The sequence below is a fragment of the Tamandua tetradactyla genome, chromosome 20 (assembly GCF_023851605.1).
Source record: "Tamandua tetradactyla isolate mTamTet1 chromosome 20, mTamTet1.pri, whole genome shotgun sequence".
In the NCBI taxonomy this organism is placed as follows: Eukaryota; Metazoa; Chordata; class Mammalia; order Pilosa; family Myrmecophagidae; genus Tamandua; species Tamandua tetradactyla.
Window position 1 is genome coordinate 34,560,847 of NC_135346.1, and position 22,118 is coordinate 34,582,964.

General features: G+C 40.6%; 1 protein-coding gene across 14 annotated transcripts in view; it reads left to right on the plus strand.

Annotated features, from left to right (window-relative positions):
* Positions 1 to 22,118, plus strand: part of GRIA1 (glutamate ionotropic receptor AMPA type subunit 1) — a 394,307-nt gene that overhangs the window by 211,982 nt on the left and 160,207 nt on the right. For all 14 annotated transcript variants that reach the window (XR_013166270.1, XM_077137459.1, XM_077137460.1 and 11 more), the window contains 2 exons: positions 8,880 to 9,041; positions 10,999 to 11,166. Coding sequence is in view for 13 of the 14 variants with exons in the window: in XM_077137459.1 (XP_076993574.1) it covers positions 8,880 to 9,041; positions 10,999 to 11,166 (330 nt within the window). In the remaining variant the exon portion in view is untranslated. The remainder of the gene's footprint in view (positions 1 to 8,879; positions 9,042 to 10,998; positions 11,167 to 22,118) is intronic.

Consider the following 22,118-nt stretch of genomic DNA (forward strand, 5'->3'; position numbering starts at 1 on the left):
CTACTGTTTGTTTCTAATATGGATAGTGTTTTAGCTGATTTAAGCATTGCTGCCATGCTTTATTGACTTGATAGGAATCAGATAAATCTGTATATTATCATGGATTATATAGGGTGAGGAAGCTTAAAGTTTGGTTGGTTAATGTGGCTGAAGTAAGAAAATATGCAGATCTTTATGCAGTTATGGGTATCTGAGAACACAAATCCTCAGTCCATGAGTATTTCATGAATTCATATATGTTCATATTCAAGTGCATATACCTATGTGATAACAAAATATAGATCAAAGCTGGGAGAGTCCTAAAGAGAAAAATCATGTGGCTCAGAAATTTCCAAACCTTCCTGTTTGAAACCTTGTTTTCAAATGGAATCTTGGAGAGAACCCTGCTATATAAAACTAAAAGCATATGTTTTGGTAGAAGAGGAAGGGTAGGGGCTAAGACCCCATCCTTCTGTCCTCTCCCTAACCCAACAACGGCAAGCTTGAAAATGCCTTCAATCCAGGAATGTAGCTAACATAATCATGGAGCTATCCAATGGCCTTGTTTTGCAGACCAGTAAACTGATGCTTACAGAGTTTGAGACAATTGCCCAAGGGCAAACAGTTCAATGACAGGACAGAATTTGTGTGATTGTCCCTAAACTATTTACCTGGTACTCTTTATGAGCTGATTCAGAGAATACTACACAAAAATTTCAGTTAAAAAGACCTCTTTTTGGGTAGGTCACAGTGGCTCAGCAGGTAGAGTTCTCCCCTGCCCTGCTGGAGACCTGGGTTCAATTCCTGGTGCCTGCCCATGCAAAAAAAAAAAAGACCTCTTTGGTCCACAAAACAGAAACAGAGGCTGAGATGACAGTATTGAAACTTACGGAAAGAAGAAGATAATGAAAAGGATGAGCAAATACTTTGTCCCTCTATTACTCAACCCATACTGAACATGTACTCTGCTCTAGGTTCTGTGCTGCAGACAGTGTGGGCATCATGGTCCTGGTCCCCTAAGAGTTCACAGTCTCCTAGACTGATGAAATAGACTACTATTGCAAATCTCAAAGAGAAAGCTAGGAAAGGACTAAGAGGTAGAAATAAATAGCCTTATTATTCACATTCCAAGAACTAGCATACATTAGAGGGGCTGAGGAACAGCGTTTGCTCTCATGGAAACCAGCTAATTCCTTCTTATTACAAAGATGCAGATCCTTCTAGCCACCTTGTTATAGAACAGGAAATAAGTGAATCGGGTTGATTGGAGGAGTGGTTAGAATACAAGCCTTTGAGTCTTGGTACTTGCTATGGCTATGATCTCTGCCCCTCTGTAACCATGTTACATTGAACAGAAGCTACTCCATCAATATAAACCTCAGTTTTCTAATTTGCAAAATCGGAATGATAACAGTACCTGCTTTCATGGGGTTGTGACAAGTGTTAAATGAGATAATACAAATAAACATTTAAACATGGTACCTTTCTGTAGTACAGGTTGATACATGTTAGGCACTATGGTTGTTGTGGTTGTCGTTGTATTAGCCAAAATCTGTCTCCCATGACATTTGCCCATTCATTGGTTTTGGCTCACCTTTCAAGGCCTGAAAGAGCAAGTTTTCCACCTCTTCCCCATAACAGCCATTCCGAGATGTGAATACAGCCTTCACTTACCCTCTTAGTTTTCTATTATTTTAGGCTGGTCACCTCACTTTTTCAAGTATTTCTCATATAACAACTTCAAACCTCACTTCTCTGTGACAATCCTCTCTATGGAGCTGTAATCTAAGAATTTATCTGAAGGATTGGGAGAACTTGACATGTTCAGTTTGTGCCTCTCACAGTATAAACTATAAGTCATTTTTTTTGTTATGATCTTACCTTTACTACATCCCAAAGGCATGGGGTAGAGGGAGGGCTTTTTCCAGCTTGCCAGGACTTAACATGCCGTTTTCCTAGCAGGATGATGAGTACTGAATAGATTGTCGTGATCCTTTGAAAGAATCCCAGAGAAAAGGAAATCTAACTTTGAAGACAAAGCTTTTCATCCTTAGAAAGCTGTGTTCCTATACACCCACCTCCTGTGCTCTTAGGCTTCTTACCTGATCCACGCTCTGGTTTTGAAGCAGTTCTAATAGCACCTAACCTCTTTTGACCCAACATTAATGATGGTGGTGAATGTGATGGTAATAATAATAGCTAATGTTCATTAAGCACTTACTATGTGCCAGACACCCATTCTAAGCATTTAAATGTCTTCTTTTAAACTTTACACCAACTCTGTGCTGTTGGTGTTATTATACATGTGTCAAAGACCAGAGAAATGAGACTTTGAGAGGTTCGGTAATGAGAAAGTACACATAATCAGTTCGTTTGTTTCCAGATGCATGTGATAATTAGTAGTTTAATGATGGCACAAAGCCTTTTCATGATCCTTAAAGCATTTTCCAAATCTTCACAGCAAGATGAAGGCATGTCAATGTAGTTATAATGTTAGATATCCTTTTAGGATATCATAATTTTTTGAAACACTTTTTCATTTTAACTGTATGAAAATTATAATTGACATATAATAGAATTCTATATTAACTAGTTTATTTGATCAAGCAATTGACTCTATTTGACCTTACTCTGTTCAACATTACACTACTTCCGACAATGGGTAAATAAGGGATGAAGATTCTAATTCCAGGTAGACCTCTACCCAGCTTAGAAACTTAGGCCACTTTTTCCCTCTCTGAGCCTCAGTTTCCCTAAGAGGAGTTTGGTCTGATCTCTGAAATCTTTGCTTCTGAATAGATCAGGGGTTGGCAAACTATGGTCTGTGGGCTAAATCAGGCCCACCATCTGGTTTTGTGTGGCCCATGAACTCAGAACAGGTTTCATATTTTTTAATAGTTAGAAAAAATCAAAAGAAGAATATTTCACCTCATGAAAATTATATGAAATTCAGATTTCAGTGTCCATAAATGAAGTTTTTGAAATAAGCCATACTTATAGGCTTACAGTGTTATGGCTGCTTTTGGGCTACAATGGCAATTGAGTAATTACAACAGAGACTGTAAAGCCCACAAAGCCTAAAATGTTTACTGTCTGGACCTTTACAGAAAAAGGTTACTGACTTCTAGTATGGGTATGGGGTAGGTGGGCATTAATAGGCTTCAGGCAAATCAAAGGTTTGAGAAAAGATAACATGCGTCTTCCCTGCCAAATGTTCCTTCAAGTCAGAAAACTGTATTTGAAGGCCTCTATTATGGCTTAATGAGATATTTCCTCTGGTTATTTATTAACTGCATCAGTCAGACAGTCTGGGATTCCTTGTCCCTCTTTGTCTGAGGCATCCTAAAGCTGAACACATATGGTCCTCCAGCGGCAAGGCAGTGTGACTCCATGGTAAAGAAGATGGATTTTATAGTTAGACCAGGGTTTGAGTACTTGATGTGTGATCTCAGGGGAGTTTCCAGAAGTCTCTGAGCCATAGTCCTTAACTATAAAATAGGAATGGATACTCATTCATTCATTGGACTGCATACAAACATCCGGTGCCTACTGGGCTCATTTACCTCTGTGGGGTTGTTTGAGGGATTAAATAGATCGTACATATGAAGCATTTAGCAGAATTCCTGGCTCAATATAAGAGCTCAGGAAATGTTTAAAATAAACCTAGGGGTTGCCCTTGTGTTTATTTAATTTTTCAATTTTATGTGGCAGTAGCCACAAAACTCTTGGAAGGTAGTTTGGACCATATTATAAATGTGTGTGAAGTGGTATTTTTGCCATTTTAATGATTTTTGTCATTTTAATGAGCAGTGCTTCTGAAGCTGTGTTTTAACAGAGCATTTAAGAACACTAGTGTTCTTTAATTCCAGGGCAGGAGATAACAAATGAAGCAGGGCCCTTAAGCAGACCATAATAGAGCTTCAAAAATGCAATTTTCTTTCCTTCACAGACACTGCTACTCTCTTTTCCCCTTTCCAGCAAACAACAGATGATTCCTAACCTGTGAGGTACATCAGACATATCTGAGGGTTTGTTTTTATTTTTAATGCATTATAAAAGGTAATTTAGTCACATGATTTAAAATATCAGCTATTACAAAAAAGTATAAAATAAAAAGCAAACGCCTGTCCTCACCAATCACATATTTCTTAGAAGTAACTATTTTAATCCTTTTCTATGTTTGGTTATTCTGATGGTTACCTTTACACCCCTAACTAATATGTCTATCTCTCATTTGCTTGCTTACTCTACTTTATTCTTATCCATGACTCCCCATTAGAAAGATGATGTATCACCTCACATAAGTCTACATCCTCTTCCTCAGTGCTCCTTCCTAAAGTTTGTTAGTTAAGTTATTATTTGGAATTCTTCTGATGATGACCTTTATCAGTTTAACATATTGAACCTTGATTTTTTTTTCATTTGCCAGCATTAGAGCTTTGTAAAAAATAGATGTACAGTTTTCTCTCTATGGCTGCTGAGTGACAGTCCTTTCCTGTCACTTTTCTAAAGCTCCCAAAGTATTCTGTTGTGTCCCTCAATTTAAGGACTACTGTCCTGAGATCCTGCAGTACAACCAGCCAGTTCATTTTCACTTGAATGAAAATGGCAGGCAGGGCAGGGCATCCTTCCCACATCACCCATTCATTAGTCACACAAGGGGCAGCATGAAATGCCACAGAGGTGCCTAAGAAGCAGGCAGGAGCATAATGGCCCAACACAACAGGAGCTTGCTCTTCACAAAGCCCCATTTTAGATGAGAAACAGTCACTCTGCAAAGAGCAGCTTCTGGCACCAGCACTTGGGGACAGTAGAAAGAGTCTGGATTTAGGAGACTTGGGTTCCCATACTGCTAACTTGAAAAAGAAGCACCGATGGATCAATTTTATTTGCATTCAACATTCACTCTGTACAGAACAAGGACTCAGTATTTGGAGACATATTATAAAATAGGCAAAATGGTTCAAAAGTAGTGGTGACAAACTCTGTATTTAAACCTTTAATAGAAAATAATTAGCAACAATGCATGGTTGTACAATATTATATATTTAATAGTACAGATAAAGACTATAAAGAAAAATGTACTAATTTCCAAAAATTACCCTTCAAGGTTTTTTTTTTAATAAAATGGCAAAGAAAATTTGTTTAATTTGAGTGCTTTGTTTAATGAGAGTGCTTAGGGGAATAGAGTGAGTTGAATTTTCCAGTTAACTGGTGAACAGATGGTTAACACCTTTATTTCTGTTTTTGTGTCAAGAACACCTTTTTATATTGGCAGAGTTCATTTTCCTGCATTATGGGAAAATCAAGTCAGTATCTGTAAGAAATGAACATCTTAGTGATTAAGGACATTCAAGACTGTCATTCCCAGCATGAAATCTTCTATAGGAGGGACGATGCTAGCAATTAGGTAACTGTACACTGATCCCAAGATATGCCCTAACTTTTTTCTTTTATCACAAATGTGAGTTTGTTTTATTATTCTTTGTCTGTTCCTTCTCAGGGGAGCAAAGAAGTTTCGTTGAAGGGTCCCATTAGTTTGATTTTATGAAACTGAAGTTTGGCTCCACTAATCTTGTAGTCAGGCATTCTGGTGATAGAGTTGAGTGGCATTTATGCCTGAACAAACTCTGCCATTTTCTTTGGCCTCCATTATGTTTGAGATGGAGGCAGTCAGTACGAAATACCTCCGAGATCATTACAAATGTTCAAGCAACAGAATTTAACTGTGGGAGATTTCCTTTTCATTCTCTCAATAGCTATTTTATGAACAAGATGTTCTTTTTAAAGTCTCTAAAAATTATGTGAAATTTCTCAGCTGTGTATTAGCTTTTAACCAGTAGTAGAATGGCAGTGCCATTAGGTGGTACAACATTGGGGAATGCACATTGAGTAGGAGGCCTAATTCTAAGGTGTGTGTTTTTGGTTTTTGTGTTTTGTTTTGTATACTGTATGGTGGGGGTCACATTTCGTTCTTTTTCCATGTGACTGTCCTGTTATTGCAGCATCGTTTGTTATTATTATTATTATTATTATTATTATTATTATTATTTTGGTGGGGGGGAGAAGTGCACAGGCTAGAAATCGAACCCTGGACTCCTGCATGGCAGGCAAGAATTTTACCACTGAACTACCCTTGCACCGTGTCCTAATTCTAATTTTACCTTTACTAACAGCTTGCTAATATATTGTCCAAATCAATTGGTCTCTGAGAATGTCTGTAAACTCTGCGGATTGAACAAATTAATCTCAAAATATATTTCCAACCCTGAGATTCTCTTTACAACCAAGTAAAACCATCCACTGATGTTTGCTGCCTGCTGATCTTATAACCCCTGGCTAATTGACAATCATGACTGAGGAAGGTCTCTAACTTTTACTCATTTGCTCAAAGTATATGTGTTGGGCATCTTCTATGTGTAAGGCATTATTTTAGGTGTTGGAACACATCAGGGAACAAGACAGAAAAGGTTCCTGCCCTCACAGAGCTGACATTACAATGGGAGAAGAGAGGATGTAGACAACAAGGGAATAATTGAGGAAATAAGATAATTTCAAATGGTAGCTGGTGCTCTAGAGAAAGTTGAACAAGGCACTGAGGTGGAAATGACTGGAGTGGTCATTGGAGCTGCCTTGCTTTGGGTTTGCCTAGAAGCAGATCCTAAGACAAGGATTCAAGGACAAGTGATTTCTTTGGGTCCTGAGCCCAAAAACACTTGTGGGGAAGTAGAGAAGGGCAAGGAACCAATAAAAGTACATAGTCAAGTCAGTTCCCATGGTGGGCAACAGAGCTCTGTTGGGATCTCTAGAAGTTGAGTGTAGAACACATCTCAGAGTGATCCCACCCAGGGGAAAGGATTTCGGGGCTATTTGTCTACCAACTCCCCATCTGTTATTGGCAAAGGGCTGCCTAAGGGTATATTAACTCCCCAACAAATATGGCTTACCCTGTACATGGGTAGAGTTACAGGTGTTTGCAGTTAGTATATAAAGTAGAGTATCTGCATATAAAAGCAGAGTAGAAATAGGCAGAACACTGACGTATCTATCACAAAGTAGACTTCTGAAGAGATGACATTTTACCTCAGATATGAAATATGGAAAGAAGCGAGCTAGGAAAAGTACATTTCCAGGAAGAATAGCAAGGATAACACTGGGTTTGTATATAAAAATAGAAACAATTAGGAATTGCAGAAATTTAGAGATATGTGTGGTGAGTGGGGGCTTTGAATCATCAAGTCTGTTTTTTAAAATAAGGAAACTCAGTTAATGAAAGATTAAGGGACTTCCTTAGGATACCGTAAGAATTCTGAGGCTAAGCTGGGACCAGTGCCCAGGTCCCTTGGCTGTCTGTCCAGGACTTCCCCATCTTCCCATGACTTCCCCTGCTCATTCTACCATTCAGTCACAGAATTTGGTGATTTCCCTGACCAATGCCAAAAAGCATTGAATTTATAATCTCTCCTCAAATTCCTGCCCAGGGCCCCCAATTATACCTAAAAAGAGATCCAAGTTAACATTGGTTCTATGGGGTCTGTCCTTGGGCTACTGCTCTGACCTCATTCTCTGCCCCCTCTCCCTCACTCACCTCTATAGCCACACCAGTCTGCTTATTGTTTCTGAAACTTTTTAAACATCCTCCTTCCTCTGGGTCTTTGCTCAGAATGCAGTTCCCTCAATAGCCCTGGGACTCAATCAAAGGATGCTACTCCATGCAGATTCCTATGCGCACATCCTCTCCTCAGAGAGGCCCATCCTGAATGCCCCTTGCAGAACACATCTTCCCTCTCCCCATTCTCTTGCCCCAATTAATCTTTCTTTATGGACTCATTGCTATAGCATAGCTTCCTGTCTGGTACTGTATAATACAACATATTTACTTATATGTTTGTTTATTGTCTGTCTTCCCCACTAGAATATAATCTCCATGAGGGAAGGAAATAACTTGCCTTGTTGACTATTAGAGTAGTACATGTCTATACTCAAAAATGTTTGTTGAATGATTACTTGGTGAGTGAATGAATTGCTTAACAGAAGAACTTAATTCTGGTTCCTTCTCTGCTGCTAACTCACCGAATGACTGTGTGCAAGTCAGTTCTCTCATCTAAGTTTCTTTATCTGGAAAATTGGCATAAGAATTTCTGCGTTTTAAAGGGGAGGTGAAATCAGTCTATAGATATTAGTACTGTAAATTATTAACATTTTATATAAAAACAAGGTTTCTTTTTTAAATTGAAGGCTTCCTGAGTCTGAATGAACTTCACTGAATGGGGAGAAAAGTTTAATGCCCAATAAAAAAAAACATTGTTAATTTTAGAATTGATCAGACTTTATCAAGTGGGGAAGAACTAGACTGCTCTTATGGGAAAGAGCATAGCGCCAGGAAGGAAGACCTATATCAAACTCTAACCTCTTCCACAGACTTGCTATATCCTGGGGAGGTCTTAGGAATTTGCCCCCAGTGGTTTTCAGATATCTTCTCTCAAGAGAGTTGGGGGAAAGTGGGGAGATGAGACTCTTCCCTCTGGATGTGTTTCTGTTTTGTCCCATTTATCTGTACCATCATCATAATCACAGCCACCATTTATTGATGACTTGGTTTGCACCACACAGTTTATGTGCATCAGTACATTGAATCTTCCTCCTAACCCTCTTGTTCTTGTACAAACAAGAAAACTGTTAAATAATTTAGACCAAGACTATGAATTAATGATGTGTGAGCGGCAGAGCCAGTATCTAAATCATGGCTGGCTCCAAGCAAATGCTTTAACTACAGTGCTAACTTTGTGCACAAATTAAGTGATGATGAAGTTACCTTATGGAGCAGGATGGACAATCTTGTGATTCCATAGCATGCTTAGGTCAATTTAGCCTGATTTTTTCCTTTTCCTCCCTCTCAGGGCTTCATGGATATTGACCTAAACAAGTTCAAAGAGAGTGGAGCAAATGTGACAGGCTTCCAACTGGTGAACTACACAGACACCATCCCGGCCAAGATCATGCAGCAGTGGAAGAACAGTGATGCTCGAGACCACACCCGGGTAGACTGGAAGAGACCTAAGGTGAGGGGTGGGGCAGGCAACCAAGGACCAGCCTGGCCCCCATCCTATCCCAGATTTTTGGGAAGTGTTAGCCTTTAGATATAAACACCTAAGGATAGACTTTCTAAGAGAGAAGAGCTAAGGAAAATGTATCCATAAATGTTAGGGTTAGGCTACAAGGGTCAGACAATCCAGCATGACAGTGATTTTAACAAAATAGACATTTTTTTTTTCACTCCTGTTAACAAAATTCAGAAGTCAGCAGTCTGGTAATCATATAATAGCTCTACAATCATCAGATACGCATATTTCTCTTACCTTCTTATTCTGTCATCCCCAGCATATGGCTGCCGTCTTGTAGTCCAAGAAGTTTGCTTAAGCTCCAGCAATTACCTCAACATATAAATAGCAGGAAGCAAGAAAAAAAGATGGAAAGCACAATTCCTCCCTCTAAAAATTCCTCCCTTTTTAGAAGTCCCATGCAAATTTCCACTCACACACTGTTGGTCACATCTTAAAATCCTGTCCCCAACTGCCTATGAGGAAGGTTGGAAAACAGTGTCTCTACTCTGGGCAGGGCCACCATGTTGCACAGCCCCAAAGGGGTGCTGTTTGTAGTCATTTCTATGTGTATGGGACCTCCTTGTGCTGTGTAGTGAAGCACCCCTTATTCTGTTTGGCAAAAATCAGGGGAATCTCACCAAGAAATACCCTCAGAGAGTCAGCTCTCAATTATCTCTCAGCATGCAAGACTATCTGTCTCTCCCTTCCCAGCACTGTGCCTTTAACTCCTGCAGCCCAAATCTGTTTATTTGCTATTTGAGAATGGTTTCAAAGAAGGATAGCAAGTAATTTTCCTTTCCCATGTCCATCCCAATAGCTTGCCAGTGGCTGTGCGGGGTGCTGGGTTGAGGAGAATTCTGAGAGTTTGTTTATATGGGGCAAACAATGAATCTTTGGCAGACTAAGTTTTTCTTATCACTTAATCAGTTTTTGTCTGTGTCAGCCCATTTAACTAAGATGCTTCTCATCAGTTGCTCGAGTTGAATGAAAACATTCCAATATGAGTTTAAGCAATCAAAACCACAAATGTGCTTAAAGTAATGAGCAAACCACACAAGAATTAATTAATATGTGAAAAACCTCACCTCATTACCAAAATATTGGAGGAGCTTACAGAAATAACCAAATATAAAATAATTTTTAAAAAACATGCTAGTTAAAAATTGGAAAAATACAGATAGATTCACTCTACAACTTTCTATTTACTAATAATGTCCCACACCACATGCTGGGCATTGGGGACAAATTAGTGCAGAAAGCTGACATGGATTCCAAAGCCAGGAAATATTGTCCTAGATGTACCTTGGTTTAGTTCTATCACATCTTAGCCCATTTGTGGTTAGATGGGGAAAAAAATCAAGAGTTGTTATGAATAAACACAAAGGGAAAGTTTGCAGGATATACACCTACCACTTGGGTCAGCCAGGTGCGGAAATAATTCAGAATGCACTCTTCTTGGATTCTTCTTTTTTTAATCTTTCAATGTTACAAGGAATGGTAAAGTAAATAGTTCTTCTTGGCTCCTAATTGGTGACTGTAATGCAGAGAAGACCAACTGATCTTCCATGGGCTATATCCAGCCTGCAGATGTGTTTTATTTAGTCCATGCATTTTTTTTTCAATTCAGCCAACATATTAAAAATCTCAGGATTGCACACAAAACTCTAGAATTCAGTCTTCTCTTCAAAAATCAGTTGAATTTGCAGTTATGGAGGGCTACTTTGGTTAGCGTGGTGGAGCAGCTGCCCCCAACTGAAGGGAGAGAATCCTTGGCTCATCACTGACTCCCATCTTCCATGTACCTTGCACTTAGTCCACAGCACACATTTATCACCAGGAAGCACATTCCCAAACATTGTTCCCCACCCTGCCTCCCTGTCAGCTCACTGCTACCTTTTTCCATTCCTTCCACCAGTATACCTCTGCACTCACCTACGATGGGGTGAAAGTAATGGCTGAGGCTTTCCAGAGCCTGCGGAGGCAGAGGATCGACATATCCCGCCGAGGGAATGCTGGAGACTGTCTGGCCAACCCAGCCGTGCCCTGGGGCCAGGGAATCGACATCCAGAGAGCACTGCAGCAGGTAATGACAAATGGTTATCCCATCTCAAAGGAGCCTAGTAAGGGATTTCAGCATCATATTGAGACAGAATACAACTGTTTTAAAGAAAAGGAAGAGCATGCCTGAAATTTGGAAGAACACTGTATTGCATTTCTGGCTCTCAGGATACTCTCAGCTCAAGTAGAAGTTTTAAAAGCAACAGTATGGAATAGTCATTCCTTGTAGCTTAAAAGCTGTATTTTCTGCTTAGCAGTTTTTCTCCAAAAGAGAAACTGGTGATTCTCTGTGTTTGGAAAGGTGACTTGAAATGCACAGGGAGGAAACTAAATGATTTGATCAGTCTCTGGGAAACACTCCCCTCTTGCTCTCATTTCTGGATTTCATCAATCTCTGTGTACATTTCATGACAGCCTACTGTGGGAGGGGACCCTGAACATGTTTCTCAGTACTTCTGACCCTGTCTTCTTGGTTCTCAGATTTACAGTTGTCTGTTTTGTTTGGACTTAAGGACAGTCCAAGAACAAGGATGAAAAATGGCCAAGCCTACTCCTATCAGCTGGTTCTGAAAAGGATTCTGAGACTGAACCCAGATTCTACAGAAAAGATTATAAATACTCAGTTTGTGTAATGTCTGCTATGGAAGCAGAATGAGAACCTGGTACACGTGAGCAAAGTATTTAATATCCCAGGTTGAGAAATCACTGGGGATTTGGCCCAGCTTTGATGTTCCTCAGCTGGATCTCTAGAAGTACCTTGAGTCCCAGGTGGTGATTTTCAAACTGCCAATGGGTAGCACCCTGTGCTGCCTCCAATGTCTCCTGACAGAGAGGCTGTATTTCCAAAGGAGACGGGGAAGTGGACAGTGTTCACGACAAAAGAATGACAAAGCATTAAGCACAATGGCAAGCCAACAATGCACATTTTCTCAGGACACCCCCTACCTCTCAACAAAAGGAGTTGCCTAGGAACTTCCAATACTATATTCAACAGAAGATGAATTTGGGCAATCACATGTGTGCAGTTTTAGCAGCTTTCACAATCAGAAGAAAGAGATAAATTCATTACCAGCTGTTCTTCAACCCTGATGAAGTGCTCCTAAGGAAAAAATGTAGTTCTGTCCTTTTGTAGGAAGCTCAGCAGCCATCCTGCTGATTACAGGAGGAACTTGCTAAGGAGGACCACCAACAGCCATTTCTGTTCCCCACCCCTGCTTCCATAGTGTGGCTGATGGCCCCTGAATGACTAGGCAGCAATAGCAGACACAAGGCAGTTTCCAGTGTTACTATCAAAGGTACAGTGCCCACCCCCTTGCTTATTTAAAATGCTTTTCCAGACTCCACAGTTGAGACAGATTCTGTTTGCAATGTGAGCTGGTTTCTGAAGGTCCTAGGGACTCGCCCTAAGCTTCACAACCTTTCCAATTCCCTCTCCTCTCTCATCTTACTCACATCCATGGAAGGAAATTCTGACGCCACCATGACAGTGATTATGCCTGGGGTAGCAAGAAGGGCTCTGAACCAGTAGGCAGGAGTGCTGGGTTCCAAGTCCAACTGAGCCCTGACTCTTAAGGTGACTTTGAAATATGCATTCCAATTTCCTGCAGTCTTCACTTTCCTTATCCGTGAAAATGAGGAGGTTGTTTTTAGTTTTAGTTTGCTAGGCTGCTCAATGCAGATACCATGAATTGACTTGGCTTTAAACAATAGAAATTTATTAGCTTACAGTTTTAGGCTGCAAGAATGTCCAAATGAAGGCATCATCAAGGCGATGCTTTTTTCCTCAAGACCAGTTACCTGTGATCCTGGACTACTCTAACACATGACAAGGCTCATGGCAGTATCTCTGGTGTCTCCTTTCTCTTCAAGATTCTATTGCATTCTCTCTCTCCCTCTGTATTCATCCCTTTTATAAGGGGCTCCAGTAAGAGGACAAAGACCCATCCTGGGCTAGTACTTAACTGGAGTAATCTAATCAGAGGGCCCTAATTACAACAATTTTATACCCACAGGAATGGATTAACTTTTAGAACATGATTTTCTGGGGTACATACAATTCTGAGCCACCACATACTCCCAGGTCTCAACTGACTCTAAAAATTTTAAGCATTTTTTTTCTTTTGGTGTAACCCATACCTTTGTCATAATGTACATTCATTCTTCTGTTTCTGCCCTGAGTGATGTTTGAGAAGACGTGATTGTCATAGTCAAAGAAAAGCGACCACTTTTATGTTGTCTTGGAGTCAAGAAATGTCTATCTCTCAGACAGCCAGTCACCTTCTCCCAAGAGCCTGTCTGTCTTCTGAGAAATAGATAGACATTTCTTGACTCTAAGACAACATAAAAATGGTTGCTTTTCTTTGACCTTCTCCTAAGAGCCTGTTGTGTGCTCTGGCCTCAAGCCAAGATCAGAGAAGTCAAGAAACTCATGTGGGGAGAGCAAAAACTAGTCCCCAGGAAGACAGAACATTCAGACCCTAAGATCAGCTGTTCAAACTGATTCCTTTTCTAATCTTTGTTCAGTACCTAGAAACCAAAAATGTATTGCCGAAAGAGATCTTAGAGATAACCAAATTCCATTTGCCCTCATTTTATAAATGAGACAGCAGAACCAGCATGGGCAGTAACTTTTTCAGTGTCACACAGCAATTCAGCAGCAGAGGCTGGATCTGATCCCATCCAGCACTCCCTTCTTGCTCCAGACCTATACTATGACTCCATGGCCACTGCCCAGGAATTCACCTTCCGGTTCTCTCGCTTGAACTAGCCATGGCATCAGGAAGCATCTCCCTGCCCATGATGGGCTGGTTAAATCTTGATGATGTCCAGTCCTTTGGAACCCAGGGCCTGAAACTCAGGCCTCTGATGCTCTGACCAGTGGCCATCAGGAAGCAGAGTAGAAGGGGATTAGTTATTCAGCATGTTTCAGGGCTGGGATAGAGGCTCACTACCACCTACCTGAAGGGATATCTCACTGGGGAGTCACATTCTAAAAATCAGAGTAATAATAACTACTGTGTGCGTATAATAACTACTGTGTGCTGAGGCTTACTGTACACTAATTAGGTTCTGAATATACTTTACTTGCATTATCTTATTGAACCCTTATGATAACACTACAGTAGTGTTTTAGTTATCTGGCTGCTAAAACAAATACCATGCAGTGGGTTGGCTTAAACAATGGGAATTTATTGGGTCACAGTTTTGAGGCTAAATCCAAAATTCACACATCAGCAAGGTGGTGCTATCTCCCCAAAGTCAGGAGTTCTGGGACTGGCTTTCAGCAATCCTGTGTCCTTGGCTTTTCTGTCACAGTGCAGTGCAAATGGTGGCATCTTCTCTTCTCTCTTCTGGGCTCCATTGGCTTCAACCTTCTAGCTAATCCCAGGGGCTTCTTTCTCTATGGCCTTCTCTATTAGTCTTCTTATAAACCCATCCTGTTCAGTTGGGCCACACCTTAACAGCAATAGCCTCATCAGAAGGTCCTATTTACAATGGGTTCTCACTACAGGAATGGATTAAGATTAAGAACATGTTTTCTGGGATACATAACTCCAAGCTACCACAGGTAGGTAGTTATCTTAATTGTGCTTTATAGTGAAGAAACTAAACTTCAGGGAGTTTAAAAGCCTTCCCAAAAATATACAGCTGTTAATTATATTAATAAATTAAATATAATTTTTGTATATTAGTGGTGAAACTGGAACTCAAACCCACATCTCCTTGCTACCTTTGTATTTAATTTCTGTGCTCTGAAGCTCTAAATCTCAACCATGCAGGACAGATGCCAAGAGCTATGGTCTATCATGCAGCAGCACATGACCTTGGTTAATATCTGTGGTCCCCCTGTATTTCCTCATGCTGCTGTAATTTCCCCACCAGCCCAGTGAAGATAGTCAGCTCTCCAGCCTGATCTCCAGGCACCTGTTCAGAATATTAATGAGCCCATATGCTGGAAGCCCTCAGTTATAGGCTAGGATACAGCAAATACCCAGAGGGTGCTCATATCTCTGCTTCTGACATCAGAAAAGACAAAGCTGTCTCTCCAAGTCAGATTCTTAGCCTTGGAGGTAGGGGGGTGCATAGGCCCTTTGAGGATATGATAAAAAGCATTAAGTTCTTCCCACCTATACCGCACCACCACCTCAAAAAATACATATCTCTCTCTATATATACACACACATACAGCTGCATCACCAGGAGTCTGAGCAATCGCAGATATTCCTGGATCTCACATTAAGAAGACCTGTCCTAAATAGTGATTGTCCCTCATACTCTGTTTCTTCACTGTCAGCCAGTAATCCAGCCTATTGAAATAAAGGATGCCCATCCTTTCCTGGATGAAGTCTGGGGCCAGGTGCTCCTTATGCAATAGGAGCATAAGACACACTCTATGTCTTTCAAGATTCAAGATCCAGTTTTGAAAGGAAGACAAGTTCATGAGAAAAAATAGAAAGTTATGGATTAAGGGCTGAATAACACTGGCAGGCTGTCGGTGCTGGAGAAGGTCAGAGTAGATGCCATTGTGGTGGAATGTGCAAGGCATAAGGCTTTCTGCAGGGATGGGACTGAGCCTTAAATATGGCATATTCTTTCTTAGCTGCTAAAACAGACACCATACAATGGTTTGGCTTAACAGCACAAATTTATTGGCTCACAGTTTCAGAGGCTAGAAGGCTTGTTTCCTTCCAGGATCAGTGTCTTCTGGCTGGCTGGCAAACTTTGGGGTTCCTTGGCTCTTCTATCTCATGACAATGCATGTGGTGGCATCTTCTCATTTTTCTTTGGGGTTCTGCTGACTTCCACCTTCTGGCTGCCCCCCCCCTGGCTCTTTTTCTCTTTGTGTCTGAATTGCTTGCTGCTTATAAAGAACTCCAGCATTAACCCATACTAAAGCACACTGATTCAGTTGCTTATCTTATTCATATCTTAACTGAAGTAACATCACAAGAGATCCTATTTACAATAGGTCCATACCCACAAGAAATGCAGACAAAGACCAAGAACCTATCCAAACTTGGAAACACAATTAAAACTGACTACATTGGGGTGATCATATTTTATCATCCAAATTGGGGCAATTAAGTGTAAAAGACAGATCTAGTATCAATCATTCCAAAACAATATATAGAGAGTAGAACTTTCCCAAGCAAACCAAGATAGATAATCAAACATAAAGGATGGGCTTGAATGAGGAGTGACTTTGGTTTGGATGGTCTGGAGTGAAGACGTAAATGACACCAGCAGGAAACTAGAGTGAAGATGCAAATGAGAGTTTGTTGGCTTTCCTGTTAGGGATTTAGGGGGAGAAGAGCTGGATTCCAGTGATGGTTCTTTCAAGCAGTCTGTGGAGGATCTTAGATTAGTCGCTTAACTTTTCTGGACCATGATTTCCTCAAGCACTGCCTCCCTTACTGACTTACCTTGAGGCTCAGAATAAAATTAGTGTAATGTATAAGTTTCTTTGAGCTTCAGGACAACCACATGAGATAGAGCCAAGATTACTCTTCCCATTGTCTTGGTGGGAAAGTAGAAACTCATAGAGGTCTAGCCAAGGTCTGCCCTTGGGCTAGAATAACTAGGATGTGGCGCAGCTGGAACCTAGCCCGCAGACCGAGATCCCCACACCAAGTGAGCACCCAGGAGGAGAGGCCAAGAAGAAGGATCTATTTGAAGCAGGTGCAGAGGTTATAGAAGGTCTAGATCCTCAGCCCCTCATCTGCTTCCCACAGAACTGCTTTTCCAGGAGGTAGTAGGGGAGGGACATAGAGTCGACAGCTCAGGTAGTAGAAACATTTACCAGCACTCTTCTGACACCAGGCAGGAAGGAAAACTTATGCTTCAGCGTCCCAGTGGAAGCAAACTCTGAGCTGGCACCTAATGTCATTTATAGGAATGCTGATCTCCATCTTTCATGGATGGAGTTGGCAGGGGCTAGATGATGGTGGGAGTTCAAGGAGCCAGGAACTGAGGAGAAATGCCTAATTTTCATCAGTCAGATCCCGGTTACCCTGTGTGGGGGGGGGGGGGTGGTGGAAGATGAGGACCACAGAGGCTTAACCTGGATAGATGGAGGTCTGTATAAAACAGAAATTTCTGAGAAACTCTGTCCTCTGACTCTGAGTCCTGACTCTCCCCAAGAAATATTTTGGAGCTGAGCTGTTCTCTTGATTTCTGCTTACTCTGCCATCACCAAATGGTGGTTCCCATTACTTGGATACTGTGATTGATCTCTGTGTGTAAGACTTAGCTGCTCCAACAAGACAGTAAGATCTTTCAGCCTTCTAAAGGACTTACTGTGACTCCTTAAACCAAGTGCCCTAATGCTGAGTCCTAATAATCCTATCTGTAAAATGGGCAAAATAACCTCTGCTGTTGCCATTTACTGGATTTCCATGAACATCAAATAAACAGCATTCTGTGAAAACACCATATAAATACAGAGGGCCCTCAGGTCATTGGGACTTTGGAGATGAGACACTGGATCTTACTAAGAAAGCGAGAAGGGAAAGGGGGAAGAGAAAAATGAGACAAAATAAAGTGTCAGTGGCTGAGAGATTTCAAATAGAGTCAAGAGGTTATCCTGGAGGCTATTCTTATGCATTATATAGATATCCCCTTCTTAGTTTAAGGTGTGTTAGAGGAAGTGCCTGAAACTGTAGAGCTTTAGAGCTTCCAGTAGCCATGTTTCTTTAAGATGATTGTATAATGATACAACTTTCGCAGTCTGACTGTGTGACTGTGAAAACCTTGTTCTGATGTTCCTTTTATTTATGGTATGGAAAAATGAGTAAAAAATATGGATTGAAAATAAATAAATAATGGGGGAACAAATTTTAAAATAAACTAGGTTGAGGGAAATGCATGTGGTCAATGAGAGGGAGGTGTGGTATATATGAGCTGCATCTTTTTTCTTTCTATTTCTTTTTCTGGAATGATGCAAATGTTCTAAGAAATTATCATGGTGATGAATATACAACTATGTGATGATATCGTGAGCCATTGCTTGGACACTAAGTATGGAATGTTCATATGATAACAGTGTTAGTGTTTGTATGTTGTTTGGTTTTATCAATAAAAATTTAAAAAAATACAAAGAAAGTGACAAGCCATGTAAAAATCACAGTGACAAGACTCTCATTTCTACTGAAAGAATCCCCAGCTGTCAGACAACTTAGCACACTTGAGACCTCAATTTTAAAACCTTTTATTTTCTATCACTCTTACCCAATCTATATGTGACAGCCATAGTAACGATCATCATCAAAATATTATACCCTATGTATTGAACACTTATGTGTCAGACAGTATGCTAAACACTTTAAAATTCTGTGAGAAGGAAACCAGAACATAGAAGGTTCCATGACTTGTCCATGGCCACTTAGGATTTAAAAAAGCATGGTCTGGGAAGTGTCTGGCTGGAATAGTGGGTGGCAGTAGTCGGCCGATAGAACAGGACACATTGCACATTTCTGTATTTCTGTGCTCCCCCTCCCCCCACCATATACTTAGAGGAACACAGGACTCTGTGCCTGAGGCACTTGGTATTCTTAAGTGAAGACCCCAGAAGATAGCAGCCACTCTGGATTTTTAGGTCAGGTTCTGCCCCTTGTTAGTAATGAGTTGTGAGCAAATCACTTTTTCCACAAGCATTTTAGTATCACCCTGTAATCTCGAGTTGGCGTACTTCCAGGGAGCTCCTATGAATAGAGATGAAGTAATATAAGTGAAAGTTCTTCATAAGTGTGGAACACTTGGAAAGTGTTGATAGTATTAGTACCAGGCACCACTTATGAATTATTACCTTAAAACAACCTTAAAAAATAATTAACTCTAATTAGCCCCAAATGAGGAAAACTGAGTCTTAGAGAAATTAAACAAATTGCCGTACTAAGAGGCCATTCTAACGATTAGCATCTTAGTTTGCCAGGCTGCTATGACAAATACCACACATTGGGTAGCTTAACAACAGGAATTTATTGGCTCACAGTTTAAAAGGCTAGAAGTCCTAAACATTGGCAAGATGTACCTTCTCTTCTCCCCAGAGTTCGTAGTGTTCTGGTCCTTGCTTGCCACAATCTTTGGGATTCCTTGATTTGTACCTCTGCCTCCTGTCATTGCTCTTTCAGCTTCCACTGATATCCAGCTTCTGGCTCCTGTGTGGCCTCTCTGAAATATCTTTATAAGGTCCCCACTAATATACATTAAGGTCCATCCTGATTCAGTGAGACCATGCCTTAACTAAAAATAACATCTTTAGGAGGTCATATTAACACATGATTTCACACCCACAAAGACTTGGACTAAGACTAAGAATGTATGTTTTGTTGGGTGCTGTTTTAGTTTACTAAAGCTGCCAAATGCAATATACAGAAATGGAACAGCTTTTCTAAAGGGAATTTCTTATGTTACAAGTTTATAATTCTAAGGCCATAAATATGTCCAAAATAAGGCATCCAGAGAAAGATACCTTGGCTCAAGGAAGGCTAATCTGGGAAGGCATGTGGCTGGAGTCTGGTGATCTTTGTTCCTGGTTCCATTGCTTCCAGCTTCTGATAGCTGAAGGTCATCTCTTGGTCCACCATCTGTGGGCCTTCACTCAGTTCCCTGTGGGTACAAATCTGGGTTCTGGCTTGCTTAGCATGTCATGGGAAGGCACATGGCGATGTCTGCTGGGCTCTGTTTGTGTCTAAGCAGCTGCTTTCACTGTTGACACTCCAAGCATCTCCAAACATCTTTGTCTCTGTCAGCTCTGAATCAACTGTTCTCCAAGCATCTATATCTGAGGTTTCTCCAAAATATTTCCCTTTTTAAAAGAATCTAGTAAGCTAATCAAGACCTACCTTGAATAGGCAGAGTCACATCTCCACGTAACCAAAAGGCCACACCTACAATTGGGCTTGTCACACCTTCCTGGGATAATCTAATCAAAAGGCCATATCCACAGCTGGGAGCATCACATATCTATGGAGATAATCTGATCAAAAGGACTTCCATCCTATAATACTGAATCAGGATTAAAGGACCTTGCTTTTCCAGGGCACACAGCACTTTCAATTTACTTTACCACAATTAATGTGATACTTTAGACTGGGGCCAAAAAGTAAATGTGCATTTTGATCATTAATGACATTTCTTTCTGTTTGACAAGTCATCTACTATTCAATCACCTGCACATCTACCTCATTCTGTTTTTAAAAATGAATCACTTAGGCTGGTAATTATGAGCCTAGCAACTCTATCTTGAACTTGAACTAGTATGAGAGCTAGCCCAGGCCAAGGTCAGAAGAAGGTGCAATTGCTGCCAAGCTGGAATTGCTCCCTCCTTTTATTCTGTATAGTAGAGTCTGTGCTTTGTTTTCTCTCTGAAAGGCATAGACAGCCCAGACTTTTCCAGAGCTGGGGATTCCTCCAGATTTTGTCTGAGGCGGTAGAGAGCTTGTTATAATTGTCTCAGTACTCTGGACCTGTCACGGTCTCCCCACTGAGACTTCCAGCCAGAAGGCGATGAGAGGGTCAGCCTGAGATTGGCTGTGCGTGCATGTGCATGCACACACACATAGCTGTGTGCTTTTTCTCTCTCAAATACACACAGCCCAGCTATTCTTTTATTTATTTATTTTTGGAGGGGGTTAAATTAAACTTAAAAAAATTCTTTTTGTTGATATATATTCTCATACCATATTATCATCCAGAGTGTACAATCAATGCTTCACGGTATCATCATATAGCTGTGCACTTATCATCGCAATTGGCTTTTTGTTTTTTTGTGAAAAATAACATATATACAAAGAAGCAATAAATTTCAAAGCACATCATAACAATTAGTTGTAGAACAGATTTCAGAGTTTGGATGGGCTAAAATCCCATAATTTTAGGTTTTTATTTCTGGCTGCTCTAAAGTACTGGAGACTAAAAGAAATAATGATTCAGCAGTCATACTCATTTGTTAAACCCTACCTTCTCTGTATAACTCCACCATCAACTTTGATCTTTCTCCTACTCTTTAGGGGTGTTTAGACTATGCCTGTTCTAACTTTTTCATGTTGAAAGGGGCTGTCGATAATATGGGATGGAGGATGAAACTAGCTGATGTTCTGGAGAGGCTGGTCTCTCTGCATTTCAGGGCTTATCTGGACCAGGGAACCATCTGAAGGTTGTAGGTTTCTAGAAAGTTACCCTAGTGCATGGAAACTTTGTAGAATCTTATAGAATGCCCTAGGTGTTCTTGAGAATTGACAAGAATGATTTTGGTTGGAGCTTGGCAAGCTATGAAAGGTAGCAATGTCTCACTGAAGCTTGCATAAGAGTGACCTCCAGAGTAGGCTCTCGACTCTATTTGAACTCTCTCAACCACTGATACCTCATTTGTCACACTTCTTTTTCTCCTTTTAGTGAGGAAGGCATAGTTAATCCTACAGTTCCAAGGCCAGGTTCGTCCTTGGGAGTCATCTCCCACACTGCCAGGCGGGGAGAGCAATGATTTAATTGGCAGAGTTGGGCTTAGAGAGAGAGAGGCCACATCTGAGCAACAAAAAAGGGCCTCAAGAAGTAACTCTTTGGTATAGCTATAAGTAGGCTAAGCTTCTCCACTACATAGATAAGCTTCACAAGAGTAAGACTCAAGATCAAGGGTTTGGCCTATTATTTGCATGTCCCTAATGTTTGACACAGTATCAGGGGCTTCCCCTGTGGCAAAGTTTAATAGTTCCATATTTTTTCTCCCATTCCTCAAGGGACTTTGCCAGTACATTTGATTATCTGTTTAATATACTCTGGGGTTTATCTAGGCATTACATTAAACTGTCCATGATTAAAGGCCCTCATTCTTATTCTGGGCTCCCTATGTTTGGATTGTTTATATACTCTATCCAAACATGTTGAGTTAGATTATGTGCTACAGAAAATTCAGGTTCTAAACAAAAGAAACCTTTCTTCTTTTGGTCTCAAAGAATAGGTGAGGTTCTAAAATGCAGA